We start from the raw sequence: 25,618 nt of genomic DNA, 5'->3' as shown, positions 1-25,618 counted from the left end.
CCCCCTTCTAGGCTGTGAGCCCGCTGTTGGGTAGGGACCGGCTCTAGATGTTGCCAACTTGGACTTCCCAAGCGCTTAGTCCAGTGCTCCGCACACAGTAAGGGCTCAATAAATACGATTGAATGAATTGTTGCCAACTTGTACTTCCTAAGCGCTTAGTACAGTGTTCTGCACACAGTAAGCGCTCAATAAATACGATTGAATGAATGAATAGAAGTACCTCATCTGGAAAATGGGGATGAAGACTGTGAGCCCTCCATGGGACAACCTGATCACTTTGTGTCCCCTCCAGCCCCGGTGGTTAGAACAGTGCTTTGCACATAGTAAGCGCTTAAAATTGCTATCATTATTATCAACAGCGGGCTCACAGTCTAGAAGTACCTCATCTGGAAAATGGGGATGAAGACTGTGAGCCCCACGAGGGACAACCTGATCACTCTGTATCCCCCCCAGCCCCAGCGGTTAGAACAGTGCTTTGCACGTAGTACACGCTTAATAAATGCCATCATTATCATTATTAACAGCGGGCTCACAGTCTAGAAGTACCTCATCTGGAAAATGGGGATGAAGACTGTGAGCCTCCCATGGGACAACCTGATCACTTTGTATCCCCCCGCCACTGCTTAGAACAGTGCTTTACACATAGTAAGCGCTTAATAAATGCCATCATTATCATTATCAACAGCGGGCTCACGGTGTAGAAGTACCTCATCTGGAAAATGGGGATGAGGACTGTGAGCCCCACATGGGACAACCTGATCACCTTGTAACCACCCCAGCGCTTAGAACAGTGCCCTGCACATAGTAAGCGCTTAATAAATGCCATCATTATTATCAACAGCGGGCTCACAGTCTAGAAGTACCTCATCTGGAAAATGGGGTTGAAGACTGTGACCCCCCATGGGACAACCTGATCACTTTGTATCCCCCCCCCACTTAGAGCAGTGCTTTGCACATAGTAAGCGCTTAACAAATGCCATCATTATCATTATCAACAGCGGGCACACAGTCTAGAAGTGCCTCACCTGGAAAATGGGGATGAAGACTGTGAGCCCCCCATGGGACTACCTGATCACTTTGTATCCCCCCCTCCACTGCTTAGAACAGTGCTTTGCACGTAGTAAGCGCTTAACAAATGCCATCATTATCATTATCAACAGCGGGCACACAGTCTAGAAGTGCCTCATCTGGAAAATGGGGATGAAGACTGTGAGCCCCCCATGGGACAACCTGATCACTTTGTATCCCCCCCTCCACTGCTTAGAACAGTGCTTTGCACATAGTAAGCGCTTAATAAATGCCATCATTATCATTATCAACAGCAGGCTCACAGTCTAGAAGTGCCTCATCTGTAAAATGGGGTTGAAGACTGTGAGCCCCCCATGGGACAACCTGATCACTTTGTATCCCCCCCAGCCCCGGGGGTTAGAACAGTGCTTTGCACATAATAAGCGATTAAAATGCCTATGTATATATGTTTGTACATATTTATTACTCTATTTATTTATTTATGTATTTATTTATTTATTTATTTTACTTGTACATATCTATTCTATTTTATTTTGTCAATATGTTTGGTTTTGTTCTCTGTCTCCCCCTTCTAGACTGTGAGCCCACTGTTGGGTAGGGCCCATCTCTCTATGTTGCCAACTTGTACTTCCCAAGTGCTTAGTACAGTGCTCCGCACCCAGTAGGCATTCCATAAATACGATTGATTGATTGATTATCAACAGCGGGCTCACAGTCTAGAAGTGCCTCATCTGTAAAATGGGGTTGAAGACTGTGATCCTCCCATGGGACACCCTGATCACTTTGTATCCCCCTCCCCAGCCCCGGTGGTTAGAACAGTGCTTTGCACATAATAAGCGACTAAAAATGCCATTATTATTATTATTATTTTATTATTATTATTATGATGATGATCTTTTAGACTGTGAGCCCACTTTTGGGTAGGGCCTGTCTCTCTATGTTGCCAACTTGTACTTCCCAAGCGCTTAGTCCAGTGCTCCGCACCCAGTAAGTGCTCCATAAATACGATTGATTGATTATCAACAGCAGGCTCACAGTCTAGAAGTGCCTCACCTGTAAAATAGGGTTGAAGACTGTGAGCCCCCCATGGGACAACCTGATCACTTTGTATCCCCCCCGCCCCCAACCCTGGGGGTTAGAACAGTGCCTTACACATAATAAGCAATTAAAATTCTTATGTATATATGTTTGTACATATTTATTACTCTATTTATTTATTTATTTATTTATTTTACTTGTACATATCTCTTCTATTTATTTTATTTTGTTAATATGTTTGGTTTTGTTCTCTGTCTCCCCGTTCTAGACTGTGAGCCCACTGTTGGGTAGGGCCCATCTCTCTATGTTGCCAACTTGTACTTCCCAAGTGCTTAGTCTAGTGCTCTGCACACAGTAGGCGCTCCATAAATACGACTGATTGATTTTCAACAGCAGGCTCACAGTCTAGAAGCGCCTCACCTGTAAAATGGGGTTGAAGACTGTGAGCCCCCCATGGGACAACCTGATCACTTTGCATCCCCCAGCCCCGGGGGTTAGAACGGTGCTTTGCACATAATAAGCGATTAAAATGCCTATGTATATACGTTTGTACATATTTATTACTCTATCTCTATTTATTTATTTATTTTACTTGTACATATCTATTCTATTTATTTTATTTTGTTAATATGTTTGGTTTTGTTCTCTGTCTCCCCCTTCTAGACCGTGAGCCCACTGTAGGGTAGGGACTGTATATGTTGTCAACTTCTCCTTCCCAAGAGCTTAGTCCAGTGCTCCGCACCCAGTAAGCGCTCCATAAATACGATTGATTGATTGATCATCACCAGCAGGCTCACAGTCTAGAAGTGCCTCACCTGTAAAATGGGGTTGAAGACTGTGAGCCCCCCATGGGACACCCCGATCACTTTGTATCCCCCCCGCCCCAGCCCCGGGGGTTAGAACAGTGCTTTGCACATAATAAGTGATTAAAAATGCCATTATTATTATTATTTTATTATTATGATGACGATGATCTTTTAGACTGTGAGCCCACTGTTGGGTAGGGCCCGTCTCTCTATGTTGCCAACTTGTACTTCCCAAGCGCTTAGTCCAGTGCTCCGCACCCAGTAAGCGCTCCATAAATACGATTGATTGATTATCAACAGCAGACTCACAGTCTAGAAGTGCCTCACCTGTAAAATAGGATTGAAGACTGTGAGCCCCCCATGGGACAACCTGATCACTTTGTATTCCCCCCCAGCCCTGGGGGTTAGAACAGTGCCTTACACATAATAAGCGATTAAAATTCTTATGTATCTATGTTTGTACATATTTATTACTCTATTTATTTATTTATTTTACTTGTGCATATCTATTCTATTTTATTTTGCTAATGTTTGGTTTTGTTCTCTGTCTCCCCGTTCTAGACTGTGAGCCCACTGTTGGGTAGGGCCCATCTATGTTGCCAACTTGTACTTCCCAAGTGCTTAGTCCAGTGCTCTGCACACAGTAGGCGCTCCATAAATACGACTGATTGACTGATTATCAACAGCAGGCTCACAGTCTAGAAGCGCCTCACCTGTAAAATGGGGTTGAAGACTGTGAGCCCCCCATGGAACAACCTGATCACTTTGCATCCCCCCCCAGCCCCGGGGGTTAGAACGGTGCTTTGCACATAATAAGCGATTAAAATGCCTATGTATATATGTTTGTACATATTTATTACTCTATCTCTATTTATTTATTTATTTTACTTGTACATATCTATTCTATTTATTTTATTTTGTTAATATGTTTGGTTTTGTTCTCTGTCTCCCCCTTCTAGACTGTGAGCCCACTGTAGGGTAGGGACTGTATATGTTGCCAACTTGTCCTTCCCAAGCGCTTAGTCCAGTGCTCCGCACCCAGTAAGTGCTCCATAAATACAATTGATTGATTGATTATCCACAGGCTTACAGTCTAGAAGTGCCTCACCTGTAAAATGGGGTTGAAGACTGTGAGCCCCCCATGGGACAACCTGATCACTTTGCATCCCCCAGCCCCGGGGGTTAGAACGGTGCTTTGCACATAATAAGCGATTAAAATGCCTATGTATATATGTTTGTACATATTTATTACTCTATCTCTATTTATTTATTTTACTTGTACATATCTATTCTATTTATTTTATTTTGTTAATATGTTTGGTTTTGTTCTCTGTCTCCCCCTTCTAGACTGTGAGCCCACTGTAGGGTAGGGACTGTATATGTTGTCAACTTGTCCTTCCCAAGCGCTTAGTCCAGTGCTCCGCACCCAGTAAACACTCCATAAATACGATTGATTGATTGATCATCAACAGCAGACTCACAGTCTAGAAGTGCCTCACCTGTAAAATGGGGTTGAAGACTGTGAGCCCCCCATGGGACACCCCGATCACTTTGTATCCCCGCCCCCCCCCCCCCCCAGCCCCGGGGGTTAGAACAGTGCTTTGCACATAATAAGTGATTAAAAATGCCATTATTATTATTATTTTATTATTATGATGATGATGATCTTTTAGACTGTGAGCCCACTGTTGGGTAGGGCCCATCTCTCTATGTTGCCAACTTGTACTTCCCAAGCACTTAGTCCAGTGCTCCGCACCCAGTAAGCGCTCCATAAATACGATTGATTGATTATCAACAGCAGGCTCACAGTCTAGAAGTGCCTCACCTGTAAAATAGGATTGAAGACTGTGAGCCCCCCATGGGACAACCTGATCACTTTGTATTCCCCCCCAACCCTGGGGGTTAGAACAGTGCCTTACACATAATAAGCGATTAAAATTCTTATGTATCTATGTTTGTACATATTTATTACTCTATTTATTTATTTATTTTACTTGTGCATATCTATTCTATTTTATTTTGCTAATATGTTTGGTTTTGTTCTCTGTCTCCTCGTTCTAGACTGTGAGCCCACTGCTGGGTAGTGCCCATCTATGTTGCCAACTTGTACTTCCCAAGTGCTTAGTGCAGTGCTCTGCACACAGTAGGCGCTCCATAAATACGATTGATCGATTGATTGAAAACGCCATTATTATATTATGATTGATTATCAACAGCATGTTGATATGTTATGTTGCCAACTTGTACTTCCCAAGCGCTTAGTCCAGTGCTCTGCACACAGTAGGCGCTCCATAAATACGATTGATTGATTGATTATCAACAGCAGGTTCACAGTCTAGAAGTGCCTCACCTGTAAAATGGGGTTGAAGACTGTGAGCCCCCCATGGGACAACCTGATCACTTTGCATCCCCCAGCCCGGGGGTTTAGAACGGTGCTTTGCACATAATAAGCGATTAAAATGCCTATGTATATATGTTTGTACATATTTATTACTCTATCTCTATTTATTTATTTATTTTACTTGTACATATCTATTCTATTTATGTTATTTTGTTGATATGTTTGGTTTTGTTCTCTGTCTCCCCCTTCTAGACTGTGAGCCCACTGTTGGGTAGGGCCCGTCTCTCTATGTTGCCAACTTGTACTTCCCAAGCGCTTAGTCCAGTGCTCCGCACACAATAAGCGCTCCATAAATACGACTGATTGACTGATTATCAACAGCAGGCTCACAGTCTAGAAACGCCTCACCTGTAAAATGGGGTTGAAGACTGTGAGCCCCCCATGGGACAACCTGATCGCTTTGCATCCCCCAGCCCCGGGGGTTAGAACGGTGCTTTGCACATAATAAGCGATTAAAATGCCTACGTATATATGTTTGTACATATTTATGACTCTATTTATTTTACTTGTACATATCTATTCTATTTATTTTATTTTGCTAATATGTTTGGTTTTGTTCTCTGTCTCCCCCTTCTAGACTGTGAGCCTGTTGTTGGGTAGGGACTGTCTCTGTATGTTGCCAACTTGTCCTTCCCAAGCGCTTCAGTCCAGTGCTCTGCACCCAATAAGAGCTCCATAAATATGATTGATTGATTGATTGAAAACGCCATTATTATATTATGATTGATTATCAACAGCATGTTGATATATGTTGCCAACTTGTACTTCCCAAGCGCTTAGTCCAGTGCTCCGCACCCAGTAGGCGCTCCATAAATATGATTGATTGATTGATTATCAACAACAGGCTCACAGTCTAGAAGCGCCTCACCTGTAAAATGGGGTTGAAGACTGTGAGCCCCCCCATGGGACAACCTGATCACTTTGCATCCCCCAGCCCCGGGGGTTAGAACGGTGCTTTGCACATAATAAGCGAATAAAATGCCTATGTATGTATGTTTGTACATATTTATTACTCTATCTCTATTTATTTATTTTACTTGTACATATCTATTCTATTTATTTTATTTTGTTGATATGTTTGGTTTTGTTCTCTGTCTCCCCCTTCTAGACTGTGAGCCCACTGTTGGGTAGGGACTGTATACATTGCCAACTTGTCCTTCCCAAGCGCTTTATCCAGTGCTCCGCACACAATAAGCGCTCCATAAATACGACTGATTGACTGATTATCAACAGCAGGCTCACAGTCTAGAAGCGCCTCACCTGTAAAATGGGGTTGAAGACTGTGAGCCCCCCATGGGACAACCTGATCACTTTGCATCCCCCAGCCCCGGGGGGTTAGAACGGTGCTTTGCACATAATAAGCGATTAAAATGCCTACGTATATATGTTTGTACATATTTATGACTCTATTTATTTTACTTGTACATATCTATTCTATTTATTTTGCTAATATGTTTGGTTTTGTTCTCTGTCTCCCCCTTCTAGACTGTGAGCCTGTTGTTGGGTAGGGACTGTCTCTAGATGTTGCCAACTTGTCCTTCCCAAGCGCTTAGTCCAGTGCTCTGCACCCAATAAGAGCTCCATAAATACGATTGATTGATTGATTGATTGAAAACGCCATTATTATATTATGATTGATTATCAACAGCATGTTGATATGTTGCCAACTTGTACTTCCCAAGCGCTTAGTCCAGTGCTCTGCACCCAGTAGGCTCTCCATAAATACGACTGATTGACTATTAACAGCAGGCTAACAGCCTAGAAGCGCCTCACCTGTAAAATGGGGTTGAAGACTGTGAGCCCCCCATGGGACAACCTGATCACTTTGCATCCTCCAGCCCCGGGGGTTAGAACGGTGCTTTGCACATAATAAGCGATTAAAATGCCTACGTATATATGTTTGTACATATTTATGACTATTTATTTATTTTACTTGTACATATCTATTCTATTTATTTTATTTTGCTAATATGTTTGGTTTTGTTCTCTGTCTCCCCCTTCTAGACTGTGAGCCTGTTTTTGGGTAGGGACTGTCTCTAGATGTTGCCAACTTGTCCTTCCCAAGCGCTTAGTCCAGTGCTCCGCACCCAGTAATCGCTCCATAAATACGATTGATTGATAGATTATCAACAGCAGGCTCACAGTCTAGAAGTGCCTCATCTGTAAAATGGGGTTGATGACTGTGAGCCCCCCCATGGGACACCCTGATCACTTTGTATTCCCCCCCCCCCGCCCCAGCCCCGGGGGTTAGAACAGTGCTTTGCACATAATAAGCGATTAAAAATGCCATTATTATTATTATTATTATTGTATTATGATGATGATGATCTTTTAGACTGTGAGCCCACTGTTGGGTAGGGACTGCCTCTACATGTTACCAACCTGTCCTTCCCAAGCGCTGAGTCCAGTGCTCCTTACCCAGTAAGCGCTCCATAAATACGATTGATGATTGATTGATTGATTGAAAATGCCATTATTATATTATGATTGACACAGCCTAGAAGTGCCTCATCTGTAAAATGGGGTTGAAGACTGTGAGCCCTCCCCATGGGACACCCTGATCACTTGGCATCCCCCCCCCACAACACCGGGGGTTAGAACGGTGCTTTGCACATGATAAGCGATTAAAATACCGTCATTATTATTATAATTTTATTATGATGATGATGATGATTTCTCCTCAGAGGCGGAACTTCCGCGGGGGTGGAACCTCTGGTTGGAGCAGAGGGCCGCCGGCGAGGGGGACGGTTAAAGAGGCGACACCCGAGCGGACGTGGGGAGGCCCGTCCTTATGGCGGCGGGCGTTGGCCTGAGTAGGGTTGGGGGGCTGCTGTTGGGCTCGGGAAAGGGGGCGATCGGGGGGCTCCCAAGGGGAACTGGGGTCCCCCCCTTTTTCCAGAGGGGGTCCCCATCCCGATCCCTTCCTTCGGGGGGCTTCCCGAGCTTTTCCCGGCTTCCCGGGGGTCCCCCCCATCCCATCCCTCCCCTATAACGCGCTTCCCACTGCGCGCCCCGGCCTGGCTTGGCAGCCCCCGGGCCTTGCACCATGCTGGAGTCCTACGTGACCCCCATCTTCATGAGCTACGTGAACCGCTACATCAAAAACCTCAAGCCCTCCGACCTGCAGCTGTCTCTCTGGGGGGGGGATGTGGTGCTCAGCAAGCTGGAGTTGAAGCTGGAGGTCCTGGAGCAGGTAATGATGATCATAATAATGGCACTGATTCAATCAGTCGTATTTATTGAGCGCTTACTGTGTGCAGAGCGCTGGACTGAGCGCTTGGGAAGTCCAAGTTGGCAACATAGAGAGACAGTCAATCCATCAATCAATCGTTCGTATAATAATAATGGCACTGATTCAATCTGTCAGTCGTATTTATGGAGCGCTTACTGTGTGCAGAGCACTGGACTAAGCGCTGGGGAAGTCCAAGTTGGCAACATAATCAATCGTATGTATTGAGCGCTTACAGTGTGCAGAGCACTGGACCAATCAATCAATCAGTCGTATTGAGCGCTTACTGTGTGCAGAGCACTGGACTAATCAATCAGTCGTATTTATTGAGCACTTACTGTGTGCAGAGCACTGGACTAATCAATCGTATTTATTGAGCACTTACTGTGTGCAGAGCACTGGACTAATCAATCAGTCGTATTTATTGAGCACTTACTGTGTGCAGAACACCAGACTAATCAATCAATCGTATTTATTGAGCGCTTACTGCCTGCAGAGCACTGGACTAATCAACCAATCAATCGTATTTATTGAGCGCTTACTGTGTGCAGAGCACTGGACTAATCAATCGGTCAGTCAATCGTGTTTATTGAGTGCTTACTGTGTGCAGAGCACTGGACTAAGCGCTTGGGAAGTCCAAGTTGTCAACATAGAGACAGTCAATCAATCAATCGTATTGAGCGCTTACTGTGTGCAGAGCACTGGACTAATCAATCAATCGTATTTATTGAGCGCTTACTGTGTGCAGAGCACTGGACTAATCAATCAATCGATTGTATTTATTGAGCGCTTACTGTGTGCAGAGCTCTGGACTAATCAATCAATCAATCGTATTTATTGAGCGCTTACTGTGTGCAGAGCACTGGACTAAGCGCTTGGGAAGTACAAGTTGGCATCATAGAGAGACAGTGCCTACAATAATAATAATAATTCAGTCAATCGATCAATCATATTTATTGAGCGCTTACTGTGTGCAGAGCACTGGACGAATCAATCAGTCGTATTTATTGAGCGCTTACTGTGTGCAAAGCACTGGACTAAGCGCTTGGGAAGTACAAGTTGGCAACATAGAGAGACAGTCCCTACAATAATAATAATAATTCAATCAATCAATCATATTTATTGAGCCCTTACTGTGTGCAGAGCACTGGACGAATCAATCAGTCGTATTTATTGAGCGCTTACTGTGTGCAGAGCACTGGACTAAGCGCTTGGTAAGTACAAGTTGGCAACATAGAGAGACAGTCCCTACAATAATAATAATAATTCAATCAATCGTATTTATTGAGCTCTTACTGTGTGCAGAGCACTGGGCGAATCAATCAGTCATATTTATTGAGCGCTTACTGTGTGCAGAGCACTGGACTAAGCGCTTGGGAAGTCCAAGTTGGTAACATAGAGAGACAGTCCCTACAATAATAATAATTCAATCAATCAATCGTATTGAGCGCTTACTGTGTGCAGAGCACTGGACTAATCAATCAGTCGTATTTATTGAGTGCTTACTGTGTGCAGACCACTGGACTAAGCGCTTGGGAAGTACAAGTTGGCAACATAGAGAGACAGTCCCTACAATAATAATAATAATTCAATCAATCGTATTGAGTGCTTACTGTGTGCAGAGCACTGGACTAATCAATCAATCAATCGTATTTATTGAGCGCTTACTGTGTGCAGAGCACTGGACTAAGCGCTTGGGAAGTACAAGTTGGCAACATAGAGAGACAGTCCCTACAATAATAATAATAATTCAATCAATCAGTCAATCGTATTTATTGAGTGCTTACTGTGTGCAGAGCACTGGACTAATCAATCATTCAATCGTATTTATTGAGCGCTTACTGTGTGCAGAGCACTGGACTAAGCGCTTGGGAAGTACAAGTTGGCAACATAGAGAGACAGTCCCTACAATAATAATAATAATTCAATCATTCAATCGTATTTATTGAGCGCTTACTGTGTGCAGAGCACTGGACTAAGCGCTTGGGAAGTACAAGTTGGCAACATAGAGAGACAGTCCCTACAATAATAATAATAATTCAATCAATCAATCGTATTGAGCGCTTACTGTGTGCAGAGCACTGGACTAATCAATCAATCAGTTGTATTTATTGAGTGCTTACTGTGTGCAGAGCACTGGACTAAGCGCTTGGGAAGTACAGGTTGGCAACATAGAGAGACAGTCCCTACAATAATAATAATAATTCAATCAATCAATCGTATTGAGCGCTTACTGTGTGCAGAGCACTGGACTAATCAATCAATCAGTTGTATTTATTGAGTGCTTACTGTGTGCAGAGCACTGGACTAAGCGCTTGGGAAGTACAGGTTGGCAACATAGAGAGACAGTCCCTACCCAACAGTGGGCTCACAGTCTAGAAAAGGCACAGGGAGTCGTGGGGGCGTTTCCCAAAAACAATTTATTAACGTTGGGAAGTACAAGTTGGCAACATAGACAGTCCCTACCCAACGGTGGGCTCACAGTCTAGGAGGGGGCGCTTATTATGTGCAGAGCACTGTTCTAAGTGCTGGAGCAGGTAGGCAGCCGGCCCTGCACCTGTTTTCCCGCCTTCATTCCTTCCGTCGTATTTATTGAGCGCCTACTGTATTTATTTATTTATATTTACTCTATTTATTACTCTATGTATTTTACTTGTACATATCTATTCTATTTATTTTATTTTGTTAGTATGTTTGGTTTTGTTCTCTGTCTCCCCCTTTTAGACTGTGAGCCCACTGTTGGGTAGGGACTGTCTCTATATGTTGCCAACTTGTACTTCCCAAGCGCTTAGTACAGTGCTCTGCACACAGTAAGCGCTCAATAAACAAGACTGATTGATTGATTGACTAAGCGCTTGGGAAGAAGCAGCGTGGCTCGGTGGGAAGAGCCCGGGCTTTGGAGTCAGAGGTCGTGGGTTCACATCCCGGGCTCTACCACTTCATTCATTCAATCGTATTTATTCAATCGCATTTATTGAGCTCTTACTGTGTGCAGAGCGCCGTACTAAGCGCTTGGGAAGTACAAGTTGGCAACATATAGAGATGGTCCCTACCCAACAACGATCTCACAGTTCAATAGTATTTGATGATGATGGCATTTTTTAAGCACTTACTATGCGCAAAGCACTGTTCTAAGCGTCGGGGAGGTCACAAGGTGATCAGGTTGTCCCATGTGGGGCTCACAGTCTTCATCTCCATTTTACAGATGAGGTCACTGAGGCACAGAGAAGTTAAGTGACTTACCCAACGTCACACAGCTGACAATAATAATAATAACAATGGCATTTGTTAAGCGCTTTCTATGTGCAAAGCACTGTTCTATGCACTGGGGAGGTTACAAGGTGATCAGGTTGTCCCACGTTGGGCCCACAGTCTTAATCCCCATTTTCCAGATGAGGTCCCTGAGGCCCAGAGAAGTTGAATGACTTGCCCAAGGTCACACAGTTGACAATTGGCGGAGCTGGGATTTGAACCCATGACCTTTGACTTCAAAGCCCGTGCTCTTTCCACTGAGCCACACTGCTTCTCCCTAAGTGGGCCCCTGCACCTGTTTTCCCACAATCATTCCTTCCGTCATATTTATTGAGCACCTACTGTGTGCGGAGCACTGGACTAAGCGCTTGGGAAGAAGCAGCATGGCTCGGTGGAAAGAGCCCGGGCTCACTCGGGGCAGAAATGAACTAAAATAATGGATTGTGACATATGTAATATTTGATGCCTGTCTCTGGGCAGGGAACATGTCTACCAACTTGGTTGTACTCTCCCCAGTGCTTAGTGCAATGTGCTGTGCACGGTAAGTGCTCAATAAATACCAATGATTCCCATTGATGCTTGTGCCAGTAGCTATTTTTAGTGCAATTTAGAAAAGCAGCCTGGCTTAGTGGAAAGAGCCTGAGCTTTGGAGTCAGAGGTCATGGGTTCAAATCCAGGCTCCGCCAATTGTCAGCTGTGTGACTTGGGCAAGTCACTTAACTGCTCTGTGCCTCAGTTACCTCATCTGTAAAATGGGGATTAAGACTGTGAGCCCCATGTGGGACAACCTGATCACCTTGTAACCTCCCCAGGATTTAGAACAGTGCTTTGCACATAAGTGCTTAATAAATGCCATTAAAAAAAAAAAGAGCCCTGGCTTGGGAGTCAGAGGTTGTGGGTTCTAATTTTGCTCCTCCACTTGTCAGCTGTGACTTTGGGCAGGTCACTTAGCTTCTCTAGGCCTCAGCTACCTCATCTGTAAAATGGGGATTAAGACTGTGAGCCCCACGTGGGACAACCTGATAACCTTGTATCTACCCCAGTGCTTAGGAACAGTGCTTGGCACATTAGTAAGCGCTTAACAAATACCATCATCATCATTATTATTATTATTGTTTGTTTTGTGTTGTTGTCTGTCCACCCCCTTAGGGATTGTCTCTGTTGCTGAATTGTACTTTCCAAGCACTTAGTACAGTGCTTTGCACACAGTAAGTGCTCAATAAATCCGAATGAATGAATGAATCTCTTTGCCTTTCTCTGTAAATTGGGGATTAAGACTGTGAGCCCCATGTGGGAAAGGGACTGCATTCAACCCGGTTAGTTTATTTCTACCCCAGTGCTTAGTACAGTGCCTGGCACATAGTGTTTAACAAATCTTCAGATGCCGTTCAGTAGTTTCTGACCCATAGCGACCCCATGGATATATCCATCTTCTGTCATAAAGTTGTTCTGGTATGTTTATCCATAGAATGGAACAAATACCATTTCAAAAAAACCGAAAACAAACAAATTTTCAGTAGAAGGATCATCAGCTGCAGTTAATTACTTTTACAGCTGCTCCCTTCAGGTGAAGCATATTGAGTCCATCACCTGCTGGGCTGAAACTTCCCTCTTATAAAGATAAGATCTTATAAAGATAAAGCCAAGTATTGATTGGTGTACATTTAAAGACCCGTCACAGAGGCCCCACCTCCCGGAGCTTACAATCTAAAAGAGGAGATGAGGCAAACCCACAGTCCGCATAATTGTGTTGCTGTAAAATTATAAAAAGCTGCAGAATCGGTTGTTGATTTTTGCCAAAAAGGTTGGTATGTTGGGAAAGACTAGTCAGGGAACATTTTCTAGAGTTGGTGGGATTTACCTGCGACTCAGGCAGTGTGGCAACAAGGGTATTGTCCGGGCAAGAAGGGTAGGGACCGTCTCTATATGTTCTATTTATTTTATTTTGTTAGTATGTTTGGTTTTGTTCTCTGTCTCCCCGTTTTAGACTGTGAGCCCACTGTTGGGTAAGGACTGTCTCTATATGTTGCCAACTTGTACTTCCCAAACGCTTAGTACAGTGCTCTGCACATAGTAAGTGCTCAATAAATACGATTGATTGATTGCCAACTTATACTTCCCAAGCGCTTAGTACAGTGCTCTGCACATAGTAAGCGCTCAATAAATACAACTGAATGAGTGAATGACTAGGGTAAAGATAAAGGGGTTTAGGAAGGAAGGCAGAGTGCAGATAGAAAATGCAGGGTGGAATATAGCGTGAGGAGAAATTGTATTTTGCTAGACCTGACCACCTCTTCAATCTTGCATTTCTTCTGACATCCAAAACATCACTAGATAGATTTCACCAGCACCCCAAGCTCAACCTGCCTAAAACTGAACTCCTTAACTCCTTTCCCCAATCCTTCCACCTGTTTCCCATCACAGTTGACATAACCACTCTCACCATCTCTGGAGCTTGGAACCTTGACCCTCTCCTTGGCTACTCTGTCTTATTCAATCCCCTTATTCATTCAATCAATCAAGTATTTATTGAGCACTTACTGTGTGCAGAGCACTGTACTAAGCACTTGGGAAGTACAAATCGGCAACGTATAGAGATGGTTCCTACCCAGCGACGGGCTCACAGTCTAGAAGAGGTTATTGCCAGATCCTGACGGTTTTTCTTCTACAGCGCTCCCAAAACCGAACCCCTTCTCTCAGTCCAAACTGTCACTGGCCTGGGCCAAGCACCTGTCACCTCCTGCCTTGACTACTGCATTGGCCTCCTCACAAAGTCTCTGTGTCCCAGTCTCTGTCAATCAATCAATCATTCAATCATTGGGATTTGAGGAACACTGCCCAAAAGGACTTTACAGACTTTCCTCTCCTGTCACATTTCCCTGACTCTAATAATAGTAATAGTGATGGCATTTATTAAGTGCTTACTATGTGCAAAGCACTGTTCTAAGTGCTGGGGAGGTTATAAGGTGATCAGGTTTTCCCACGGGGGGCTCAAAGTCTTAATCCCCATTTTACAGATGAGGTAACTGAGGCCCAGTGAAGTGACTTGCCCAAAGTCACACAGCTGACAAGTGGCGGAGCCGGGAGTTGAACCCTTGACTGCTGGCTCCGAAGCCTGGGCTCTTTCCACTGAGCCATGCTGCTCAGTATCATTTTTCCGGAATGTTCTGGGAGTCAGAAGGTGAGGGGTTCTAATCTCGGCTCCTCCGTGTGTGTGCTGTGTGTCCTGGGGCAAGTCACTTAACTTCTTTGTGCCTCAGTTACCTCATCTGTAAAATGGGGATTGAGACTGTGAACCCCATGTGGGACAGGGATTGTGTCCAACTCTGTTTGCTTGTATCCACTCCAGCGCTTAGTTCGGTGCCTTGCACATAATAAGTGCTTAACAAATACCATGATTATTATTCTATCGCCTTATACCTCAAAAACCATTGACTTTAGGGCATTTTGTTATCACTCTGACATACCTAGTCTTTTGGCCCACTACACCTTGCTCTCGCTTTTCATTCCTCTCAAACCAACCTACTCACTGGGCCTCATTCTTATCACTCTCCCCACTGACCTCTTGTTCACATCCTCTCCTCAGCCTCATTCCTTTTCCATTCAAATGTGACAGAATTACAGTCTCCTCAGGGGTGAGAAACAGACACAGTCATTTATAGGAGGAGGATTTTTAGGTGAATATGTGCTTAGTGGAGTATGTAAAGCTATGTGTACAAGAGTGGTATGGTTGACAGCACATAATAATTAATAATTTTGGTATTTTTTAAGTGCTTAATATGTGTCAAGCAGTGTTCTAAGCGCTGGGGGAAATGCAAGGTAATCAGGTTGTCCCACATGGGGCTAACAGTCTTAATCCCCATTTTCCAGATGAGGTAACTGAGGCACAGAGAAATGAAGTGACTTGCCCAGAGTCACACAGCTGATCAGTGGCGGAGCTGGGATTAGAACCCATGATCTCCGACTCCCAAGCCCGGGCTCTGTCCACTGAGCCACACTGCTTCTTTAAGTCCCGAGAAGCTAAAGTGACCTGTGGGAAAACAAAAATTAATCAGGGAAATCCCTTCGCAGAACATGGTATTTCAGGAAGCTTTTGAATATGGAAAGAGCTGATGCCTGCTGATTGTGAATCAGGATCACAATCACATAATGAAGCAGCATGGCTTAGTGGAAAGAGCCTGGGCTTCGGAGTCAGGGTTTGTGGGTCCGAATCCCCGCTCTGCCACTTGTCAGCTGTGTGCCTTTGGGCAAATCACTTCACTTCTCTGTGCCTCAGTTACCTCATCTGTAAAATGGGGACTAAGTCTGTGAGCCCCAGGTGGGACAACCTGATTACCTTGTATCTACCCCACTGCTTAGAACAGTGCTTGGCACATAGTAAGCGCTTAACAAATAGCATTATTATTATTATTAGAAGGGGGTTTTAGACAGAAGCTAGTCCTGAGGGGTCAGAGGTAGAAGCTGAAAATCATGAATAATAATAATTGTGGTATTTAAGTGTTTATGTGCCAAACTCCATACTAAGAGCTGGGGTAGATACTAGATAATTAGATCACACACAGTCCTCATTCCACATGGGGTTCACAGTCTTAAGTCTCCAAATATGTTTATTCTGGTGGTAGGTAAAGGGTATACTGTACAGCAAGCATTTGGCTAAGGAGATAAAAGATACCCAGGTCAGACACAGTCCCTGTCCCACATGGGGCTCACAGTGAAGGGAGAAGCGGTATTTAACCTCCATTTTTCAGATGAGAAAATTAAGGCCCAGGAAAAGTAAGTGACTCGCCCAAAACTCATTCATTCAATTCAGCCGTATTTATTGAGCGCTTACTGCATGCAGAATACTGTACTAAGAGCTTGGGAAAGTACAATATAGCAAGAGATAATCCCTGCCCGCAGTGAGCTCACAGTCTAGAGGATGAGCTCAAAATCACACAGACAGGTGGCAGAGCTGGATTTGGAGCCCAGGTCCTCTTAATCCCAGGCTGGTGCTTTTTTCACTAGGCAACACTGCTTCTCTCTCTATTTAAATTGTAGTTTTGAGCTATCTTCTATTCATGGTCAGTTTGAAAGAAAGTAATTTATAACCAAGTTCAGTGAAGCCAGGAGCAGTTCTCTTGCTCACACTTTTTTATAATTTTTATTTTTAATCCCCTAGGGAATTCAATACAAGATGCTCAATAAATATTGCTGGTTGACTTTTTTTCCCCCCAGGGAGTGATTACCTAGTTTGTAGGCTATCACAGTAGTAGTGAAGAAGCAGCATGGCTTAGTGGAAAGAGCCCAGGTTTGGGAGTGAGAGGTCATGGCTTCTATTCCCGGCTCTGCCTCTTGTCAGTTGTGTGATTTTGGGCAAGTCACTTCACTTCTCTGTGCCTCAGTTACTTCGTATGTAAAATGAGGATTAGGACAGGGACAACCTGATAACCTTGTATCTCCCTCAGTGGTTAGAACAGTGCTTGGCACAGAGTAAGTGCTTAACAAAAACCATTATTATTATTATTATTAGTGTTTATTATGGGCTAATGGTGTGCAGAACACTGTTCCATCTCTATATGTTGCCAACTTGTACTTCCCAAGTGCTTATTACAGTGCTCTGCACACAGTAAGTGCTCAATAAATACGATTGATTCATTGATCTGGGAACAAGTACATGGGTTTATGGACCCTGTCACCTCAAGGGGCTCACAATCTAAGGGAACCTGTTGTGGGCAGGGATTGTCTCTGTTGCCGAATTGTACCTTCCAAGTGCTTAGTACAGTGCTCTGCACACAGTAAGCGCTCAAATACGATTGAATGAATATGTGGGGCAGGGGGAAGGACCGGAGACACAGATTAGGAGCAGTGAAACACAAAATATTAAAACAGCACAAGGAGAGGGTCAAATGCAATATACAAAATAAAAACAACAGTCAGTAGTGAGCTGCGGATAGAGGCAGAATTTCCCCTCTTGATTCAAGGTCGTTGCTTCTGTTTTCTCTAGGTTCACTGAGTGATCTTTGGGTAAAATCTGGGATAGGTGACAATAAAATTAGTTTTGCTATTCGTTCGTTAACAGTTGGGGCGAGAAGTTTGAAGGCAAGAGGTTGAAAGCAACTTAAAAATAATGTGTGTTCTCTGTATTGGATTTATTCACACTACTCAGTCTTAACCTAGAGCTCCTGAAGGCAGCCTGGCCTAGTGGACAGAGCATGGGCTTCAGCCAGGTCAGATGTTGGGTTTTAATCAATCAATCATATATATTGAGCACTTAATGTGTGCAGAGCACTGTACTAAGTACTTGGGAAGTACAAGTTGTCAACATGTAGAGACGGTCCCTACCCAACAGTGGGCTCACATCGCATTTATACCAGCCAGATACGCATGTATTTTCCAAATATATCAAGATGACCTTTTCTATTTGATTTGCTTATGTACCTCCTTTACCAATTTAGCAAAATTTAATGCAGTAGAATTTTAATCTCACCTATCAGTAGTATTTACTGAGAGCTTACTATGTGCAGACTTCTATGTGCCCCCTTCTAGACTGTGAGCCTGTTGTTGGGTAGGGACCATCTCTATGTGTTGCTGACTTGTACTTCCCAAGTGCTTAATCCAGTGCTCTCCACACAGCAAGTGCTCAATAAATATGATTGAATGAATGCGGAGTACTGAGGTAACCTTACTACTACTTCTACTAATAATGATGGCATTTGTTAAGTGCTTACTATGTGCAAAGCACTGCTCTAAGCACTGGGGAGGATACAAGGAGATCGGGTTGACCCACATGGGGCTCACAGTCTTAATCCCCATTTTACAGATGAGGGAACTGAGGCACAGAGAAGTGAATTGACTTGCCCAAAGTCACACAGCTTACAAGTGACAGAGCTGGGATTAGAACCCATGACCTCTGGCTCCCAAGCCCGTGCTCTTTCCACTGAGCCACGCTGCTTCTCAAACACTGAAGCTGTGCAGAGCACTATACTAAGCGCTGGGAATTAGGCAAGGACCTTTTAGCGGGATGCTGACAATCTCTCTTGCTTTGTGGCCGTGGGGAAGTCACCTGACTTCCCTGTGCCTCAGTTTTCTCATTTGTAAAATGGAGATTGAATACTTGTGCTGCCTCCCCATTACCGTGAGCCCCTTATCGGGCAGAGGCTATGTCTGACCTGATTAGCTTGTATCTACTATATGTTGCCAACTTGTACTTCCCAAGCACTTAGTACAGTGCTCTGCACACAGTAAGCGCTCAATAAATACGATTGATTACTTAACACAGTGCTTGCCATAGAGTAAGCTATTGACAGATACCACTAATGTGAACATATTTGGAGACGTGTAGAAATTTCCATAGTATGTCTGAAGTTCGTAGTGCTTTAAAATAACCTTAACCAAGGTGGTGCATCCTGTTGTGTGATCAGAGAAGCAGTGTGGCTCAGTGGAAAGAGCATGGGCTTGGGAGTCAGAGGTCATGGGTTCTAGTCCCAACTCCGCCGCTTGTCTGCTGTGTGCCTTTGGACAAGTCACTTAACTTCTCTGTGCCTGTTACCTCATCTGTAAAATGGGGATTAAGATTGTGAGCCCCAAGTGGGACAACCTGATCACCTTGTATCCCCCCAGTGCTTAGAACAGTGCTTGGCACATAGTAATATCCCCCCAGTGCTTAGAACAGTGCTTGGCACATAGTAATATTCCCCCAGCACTTAGAACAGTGCTTGGCACATAATAAGTGCTTGACTAATACCATTGTTATTATTATTTTTATTATTATTATTATTATTATTATTATCAGTCTTCTAGACTGTGCACCCATTGTTGGGTAGGGATCGTCTCTGTTGCCGAATTGTACTTTCCCAGGACTTAGTACAGTGCTCTGCACGCAGTAAGCGCTCAATAAATACGACTGAATGAATGAATCAAAGTCCTTAAAATGGGTGCATAGACAAATGGGAAGACATTAGCGTTTCCAGCCAGTTAGATCATGTCATGAGCCTGACGTCTTTTTTTTTTTTAATTTTATTTTATGGCATTTAAGTGCTTACTATGTGACAGGTGCTGGGGTAGATGCAAGATAATCAGTTTAGATAAAGTCCACACCCCCACATGGGGTTCACAGTCTTAATCCCCATTTTGTAGATGAGGTAACTGAGGCCCAGGGAAGTGAAGCGACTCGCCCAAGGTCCCACAGCAGACAAGTGGCAGAGCTGGGACTAGAATCCAGGTCCTTCTGACTCCAAGGCCTGGGCTGTGTCCATTAGGCCACACAGCGTCTGTGAATGTGGTATACTGTCCCAATTTTGACAGATAATTGGAGGCGGTGGGTGGCCAACAAGTTTTCATTTAGAAAAGGGAAGGAAGGGGTTTGTAGCAGGGATTGTCTCTATTTGTTGCTGAATTGAACTTTCCAAGTGCTTTAGTACAGTGCTCTGCACACAGTAAGCACCCAATAAATACAATTGAATGAATGGAGCATGGGAATATATGTTTGTTTTGTATTTGAGACTCTATGCCCGGCTTCCTTTTCTGTGGTTTATCTAGTTGTTCGGCTGACGGCGGGGTGTCAAAAATTAGACTGTCAGAGATATTCATTTCTTATACTATTAAGACTAAGCAGGGTGTTCTGGTTGTAAATTTGGATTTTGAAGATGCTTGGAAGTTTTCAGGCCACTGTGTATCCATTTAGCATTTTTGAGTAATTTAGTCATTCATTCAATCAGTCGTATTTACTGAGCATTCACTGTGCAGAGAGTACTATACTAAGCACTTGGGAGAGTACAGTAAAAAAATAAACAGACACATTCCCTGCCCACGACAAGGTTGACATCCACTGGCCTGAAATAAATGTTCTGGAACTCTGCTTTAAGGGCTGTCATTGTGTAATGTGAGCACTTAGTACAGTGCTCTGCACGCAGTAAGCGCTCAATAAATACGATTGAATGAATGTATGGCTGGGTGGGTGGGGGAGGCGGATGGGTCTCTGTCCTGAGAGAAAATAATTAGGGATGGTGCTAGTGGCGTACGCAGTTTTGCTCACAGTTTTTTTGTCCCTATCAGTTCTATTCCCACTGGCATATAGGGTGAGCCGAGTGAGTAGGAGGGCAGGGAACAGTAATTCCATGATAGGGATAAAAATGAATTTGAAAAATTTGAAATACTCTGATTCACTCATTAGTGTCAATTATCATGTATGACAGAAAAAGGAATTTATTCATTCAGTCGTATTTATTGAGCGCTGACTGTGTGCAGAGCATTTATCGTAATTTCTTAACCAGACATAAAATTACCCTCATTGTACTCAGTAGACAAATAAGTCTTGGTACCAGCAGTCGTTTTAAAGATTTGTTTGTGCCTGCGTGGGGCAAAGCATATTTATGATCGAAATCTGCACTAAATGCATAGTGATGGTGTTTGTTCAGCCCTTACTATGTGCCAGACACCATACTAAGCACTGGGGTGGATATAAGAAAATTGGGTTGGACTCAGTCCCCGTTCCCCATGGGACTCGCAGTCTCAACCCCCATTTTACAGGTGAGCTAACTGAGGCCCAAAAAAGTGAAGTGACTTGCTCAGGGTCACACAGCAGACAAGAGGCAGAATCGGAATTAGAATCCATGGAGAAGCAGCATGGCTTAGTGGACAGAGCCCGGGCTTTGGAGTGAGTGGTCATGGGTTCAAATCCCGGCTCCGCCAATTGTCAGCTGTGTGACTTTGGGCAAGTCACTTCTCTGGGCCTCAGTTCCCTCATCTGTAAAATGGGGATTGACTGTGAGCCCCCCGTGGGACAATCTGATCACCTTGTAACCTCCCCAGCGCTTAGAACAGTGCATTGCACATAGCGCTTAATAAATGCCATTATTATTATTATTATTATTACCTTCTAACTCCCAGGCCTGTGGTCTATCCACTAGGCCATGCTGCCGTTACGCCACATCTAACTCGTGGCCCCAGAAAGCATTCGAGTGGGAGCACTGTGCAGATGTTGGAATATGCCTTTGGGGCCACAAATATTTTAGGGGCCACTGAGAGCCTGCCGTGGGCATCCTATTTTCAAGCGCTCCTGCCGGGCTGCTGATGATCCCTTTTGGGCCCGAATCCATCTTGTCCCCAAAGTTTGTTCCATCCTTAGGCGTCTCCTAGAGTTCTTCAAACCCCAGGCAAGCTACCCCTGGCGGGAGGGGGAAGAACACAGAAGAACTCAGCAATCGGGCCATCTGCCCTCCCAGTTCGACCACTCGCTCCCATTTGCCTTCCAAGTGCTCAACTGGTTATTGGGCCTGATAGAATGGGAGCTGGAAATTTTTGGTCAGGATTTTTTTTTTTTTTAAAGGAGCCTAGATTTTTGCTCCAAGAAGGCTTAGCACCGGAGACATTAAATGCTATCATTCAAGCGTATTTATTGGGCTCTTACTGTGTGTACAGCACTATACTAAGCGCTTGGGAGAGTACAGTATAGCAATAAAAAGACACATTTTTTGCCCACAGCAAGCTTACAGTCCAAAGGGTACTTGGGTAATGATGGCATTTTTAATGATGGCATTTTAAGCACTTACTATGCACAAAGCACTGTTCTAAGTGCTGGGGGATACAAGGTGATCAGGTTGTCCCACGTGGGGCTCACAGTCGTAATCCCCATTTTACAGGTGAGGTAACTGAGGCTCAGAGAAGTGAAATGACTTGCCGAAGGTCACACAGCAGACATGTGGTGGAGCCGGGATTCGAACCCATGACCTCTGACTCCAAAGCCCAGGCTCTCTCCACTGAACTACGCTGCTTCCCCAAGACCCCGATTTCTTCCCTCCGTTCCCCATCTGCGCCTATGGGGCAAAGGGGATCAATGCAATTGTGCTTCTGTTTAATATTCTGAATCTTACACCATTCTGACCCATTATATTTGTGTCTGCCACTTGCAAATTTGTCACATTCTCATGCTTTCTCAAATTAGAAGCGAGAGATGGCCCTAGAACCCGTAGTTGGATCAGGCATCCGGAGTGTAATTAGGGGCGATTTTAGACTCTGTGCCCATCCCTTTCAGCTGAAATTTTGCACACAGTAAGCGCTCAATAAATACGATTGATGATGATGAAATTATTTTCCGGTCCAGGAATCTTGCTGATCGGTTAAATGCTACCTCCAAGTGATCCTTGGGTTTGGCGGAGTGGGCGTGCTCAGTGCCTTCCTGAGGTTGCCTGTTTCCAAGATTTCTATCGTAATGTGCTCTTGATCATGTTTATAATGCTTCTTACTCTAAGCCTCTTTGCTAGAGTTCTCAGGATCTAATATACATGGGCATTACATTCATTTCAACTGCATCGCTTAGTGGATAGAGCATGGGCCTGGAAATCAGGTGGTCGTGGATTCTAATCCCAGCTCTGGCACTTGTCTGCTCTGTGACCTTGGGCAAGTCACTCTACTTCTCTGTGCCTCAGTTTCCTCATCCATAAAATGGGGATTGAGGCTGTGAGCCCCAAGAAGGACGGGGACTGTGTCCAACTTGATTTTGCTTATATCCACCCTAGCACTTGGCATAGTACCTGGCACACAGTAAGCACTTAAATATCAGAATTATTATTATTATCATTATTTCATAAAACGTTAAAATGCATCATCATCATCATCAATCATATTTATTGAGCGCTTACTGTGTGCAGAGCACTGTACTAAGTGCTTGGGAAGTACAAGTTGGCAACATATAGAGACAGTCCCTACCCAACAGTGGACTCACAGTTTAAAAGGGGGAGACAGAGAACAAAACCAACCATACTAACAAAATAAAATAAATAGAATAGATATGTACAAGTAAAATAAATAAATAGAATAATAAATATGTACAAACATATAAATATATATAAACATATATAAATGCAGTCACTAGACATTTAAATTAGAACAGTGCTCAGTGCTTAGAACAGTGCTCTGCACATAGTAAGCGCTTAATAAATGCCATTTTTTAAAAAAATTAGTGTTTGTCTCCCCTTCCCCAGACTAAGTTTATTGCGGGCAGGGAATGTGTATGCTAATTCCGTTGTACCATACTCTTGCGAGCACTTAGTACAATGCTCTACACAGAGTTAGTGCTCAGTAAATACCATTGATTGATAGATGGCAAGATATGAGGGCAGTGTGAGAAGGGGAGACCCTACTGTGGCTCAGTGGAAAGAGCCCGGGCTTTGGAGTCAGAGGTCATGGGTTCAAATCCTGGCTCTGCCACTTGTCAGCTGTGTGACTTTGGGCAAGTCACTTAATTTCTCTGGGCCTCAGTTTCCTCATCTGTAACATGGGGATGAAGACTGTGAGCCCTATGTGGGACAACCTTGATTACCTTGTATCTTTCCCAGTGCTTAGAACAGTGCTTGGCACATAGTAAGCACTTAACAAATACCAAAATTATTATTACTATTATTTATGTATAATAATGCCTGTCTACCCTTCTAATAATAATAATTATTATTATGGTTACCTCATCTGTAAAATTGGGATTAAGACTGTGAGCCCCACATGGGACAACCTGATCACCTTGTAAATTCCCCAATGCTTAGGAACAGTGCTCTGCATATAGTAAGCACTTAATAAATGCCATTATTATTATTATTACCGGCAGGAGGATTGGGAGAAATGGCCTCAGATGAATGGAGAAGGAACCTTTGGAGACAGGCTGAACTTCCCTGTTGTTGCTCCTTGAGAAGCAACATGGCATAGTGAGAAGCACTATGGCATAGTGGTTAGAACCTGGGCCTGTAAATCAGGTCATGAGTTCTAATCCCGACTTCGCCACTTGTCTGCTATGTGATCTTGGGCAAGTCACGTCACTTCTCTGTACCTGTTACTTCATCTGTAAGCAGCGTGGCTCAGTGGAAAGAGCCCGGGCTTGGGAGTCAGAGGTCATGGATTCTAATTCTGGCTCTGCCACTTGTCAGCTTTGTGACTTTGGGCAAGTAACTTAACTTCTCTGGGCCTCAGTTCCCTCATCTGTAAAATGGGGATGAAGACTGTGAGCCCCACGTGGGACAACCTTGATTACCTTGTATCCCCCCCCACAGCACTTAGAACAGTGCTTGGCACATAGTAAGCGCTTAACAAATACCAACATTATCATTATTATTATCATTATCTGTAAAATGGGGATTGAGAGGTGGGACCGGGACTGTGTCCAACTTGATTTGCTTGTATCCACCTCAGTGCATAGTGGAGTGCCTGGCCCATAGTAAGTTCTTAACAAATACTGTTAATGATGTTTATTTAGCTTTAATTCTATTTGTTCTGATGACTTGACACCTGTCTTCATGTTTTGTTGTCTGTCTCCCGCTTCTAGACTGTGAGCCCATTGTTGCTTAGGGACCGTCTCTATATGTTGCCAACTTGTACTTCTCAAGTGCTTAGTACAGTGCTCTGCACACAGTAAGTGCTCAATAAATACGATTGAATGAATGAAATACTATTATTAGTATTATTATTATAAATATGTTTTTTTCTATAGCTGGAGCTCTCCCTGCCCCTTATGCCCATGAAAATTAAATAGGCTGGAAACTCTCGATAACCCCTCGGCATTCTTACTGCATTTATAGAGTGGATGTAGAAGTAAGGAAATTTCATATTTTAGCGAATCCTTCACCCTTCTCAAGTAGCTCTACTTTTGAAGGTTGACAGAGGGGCCAGAAAAAGCAGAGGATTACTGATAAAACGTGTCTTAGACGGATGCTGCCATTGGACCTCCTAAGGGCCCAATCAACCAACGGCATTTGTTGAGTGCCTGCTATGTGCAGAGCACTGTACTAAGCGCTTGGGAGAGTACAGTCCCAACAGAATTAGCAGGCACGTTCCCTGCCTATAAGGTGTCTTGTGGCCACCTCTGCCTTGATGGCATGGGGTCAGTCGGCCACAAATTGT

General features: G+C 44.0%; 1 protein-coding gene across 2 annotated transcripts in view; it reads left to right on the top strand.

Moving 5' to 3' along the window:
- Positions 1-8,174: 8,174 nt before the first annotated feature.
- VPS13B (vacuolar protein sorting 13 homolog B) overlaps positions 8,175-25,618 on the top strand; it is a 1,018,523-nt gene continuing 1,001,079 nt past the window's right edge. For both annotated transcript variants that reach the window (XM_038744561.1, XM_038744562.1), the window contains exon 1: positions 8,175-8,467. In XM_038744561.1, the coding sequence (XP_038600489.1) occupies positions 8,321-8,467 (147 nt within the window). In that variant the 5' untranslated portion in view covers positions 8,175-8,320. The remainder of the gene's footprint in view (positions 8,468-25,618) is intronic.

This window comes from Tachyglossus aculeatus, chromosome 4 (genome assembly GCF_015852505.1).
Source record: "Tachyglossus aculeatus isolate mTacAcu1 chromosome 4, mTacAcu1.pri, whole genome shotgun sequence".
Taxonomy (NCBI): Eukaryota; Metazoa; Chordata; class Mammalia; order Monotremata; family Tachyglossidae; genus Tachyglossus; species Tachyglossus aculeatus.
Note: the sequence above shows the minus strand (reverse complement) of the source record. Positions and strands in the feature narration are given on the sequence as shown.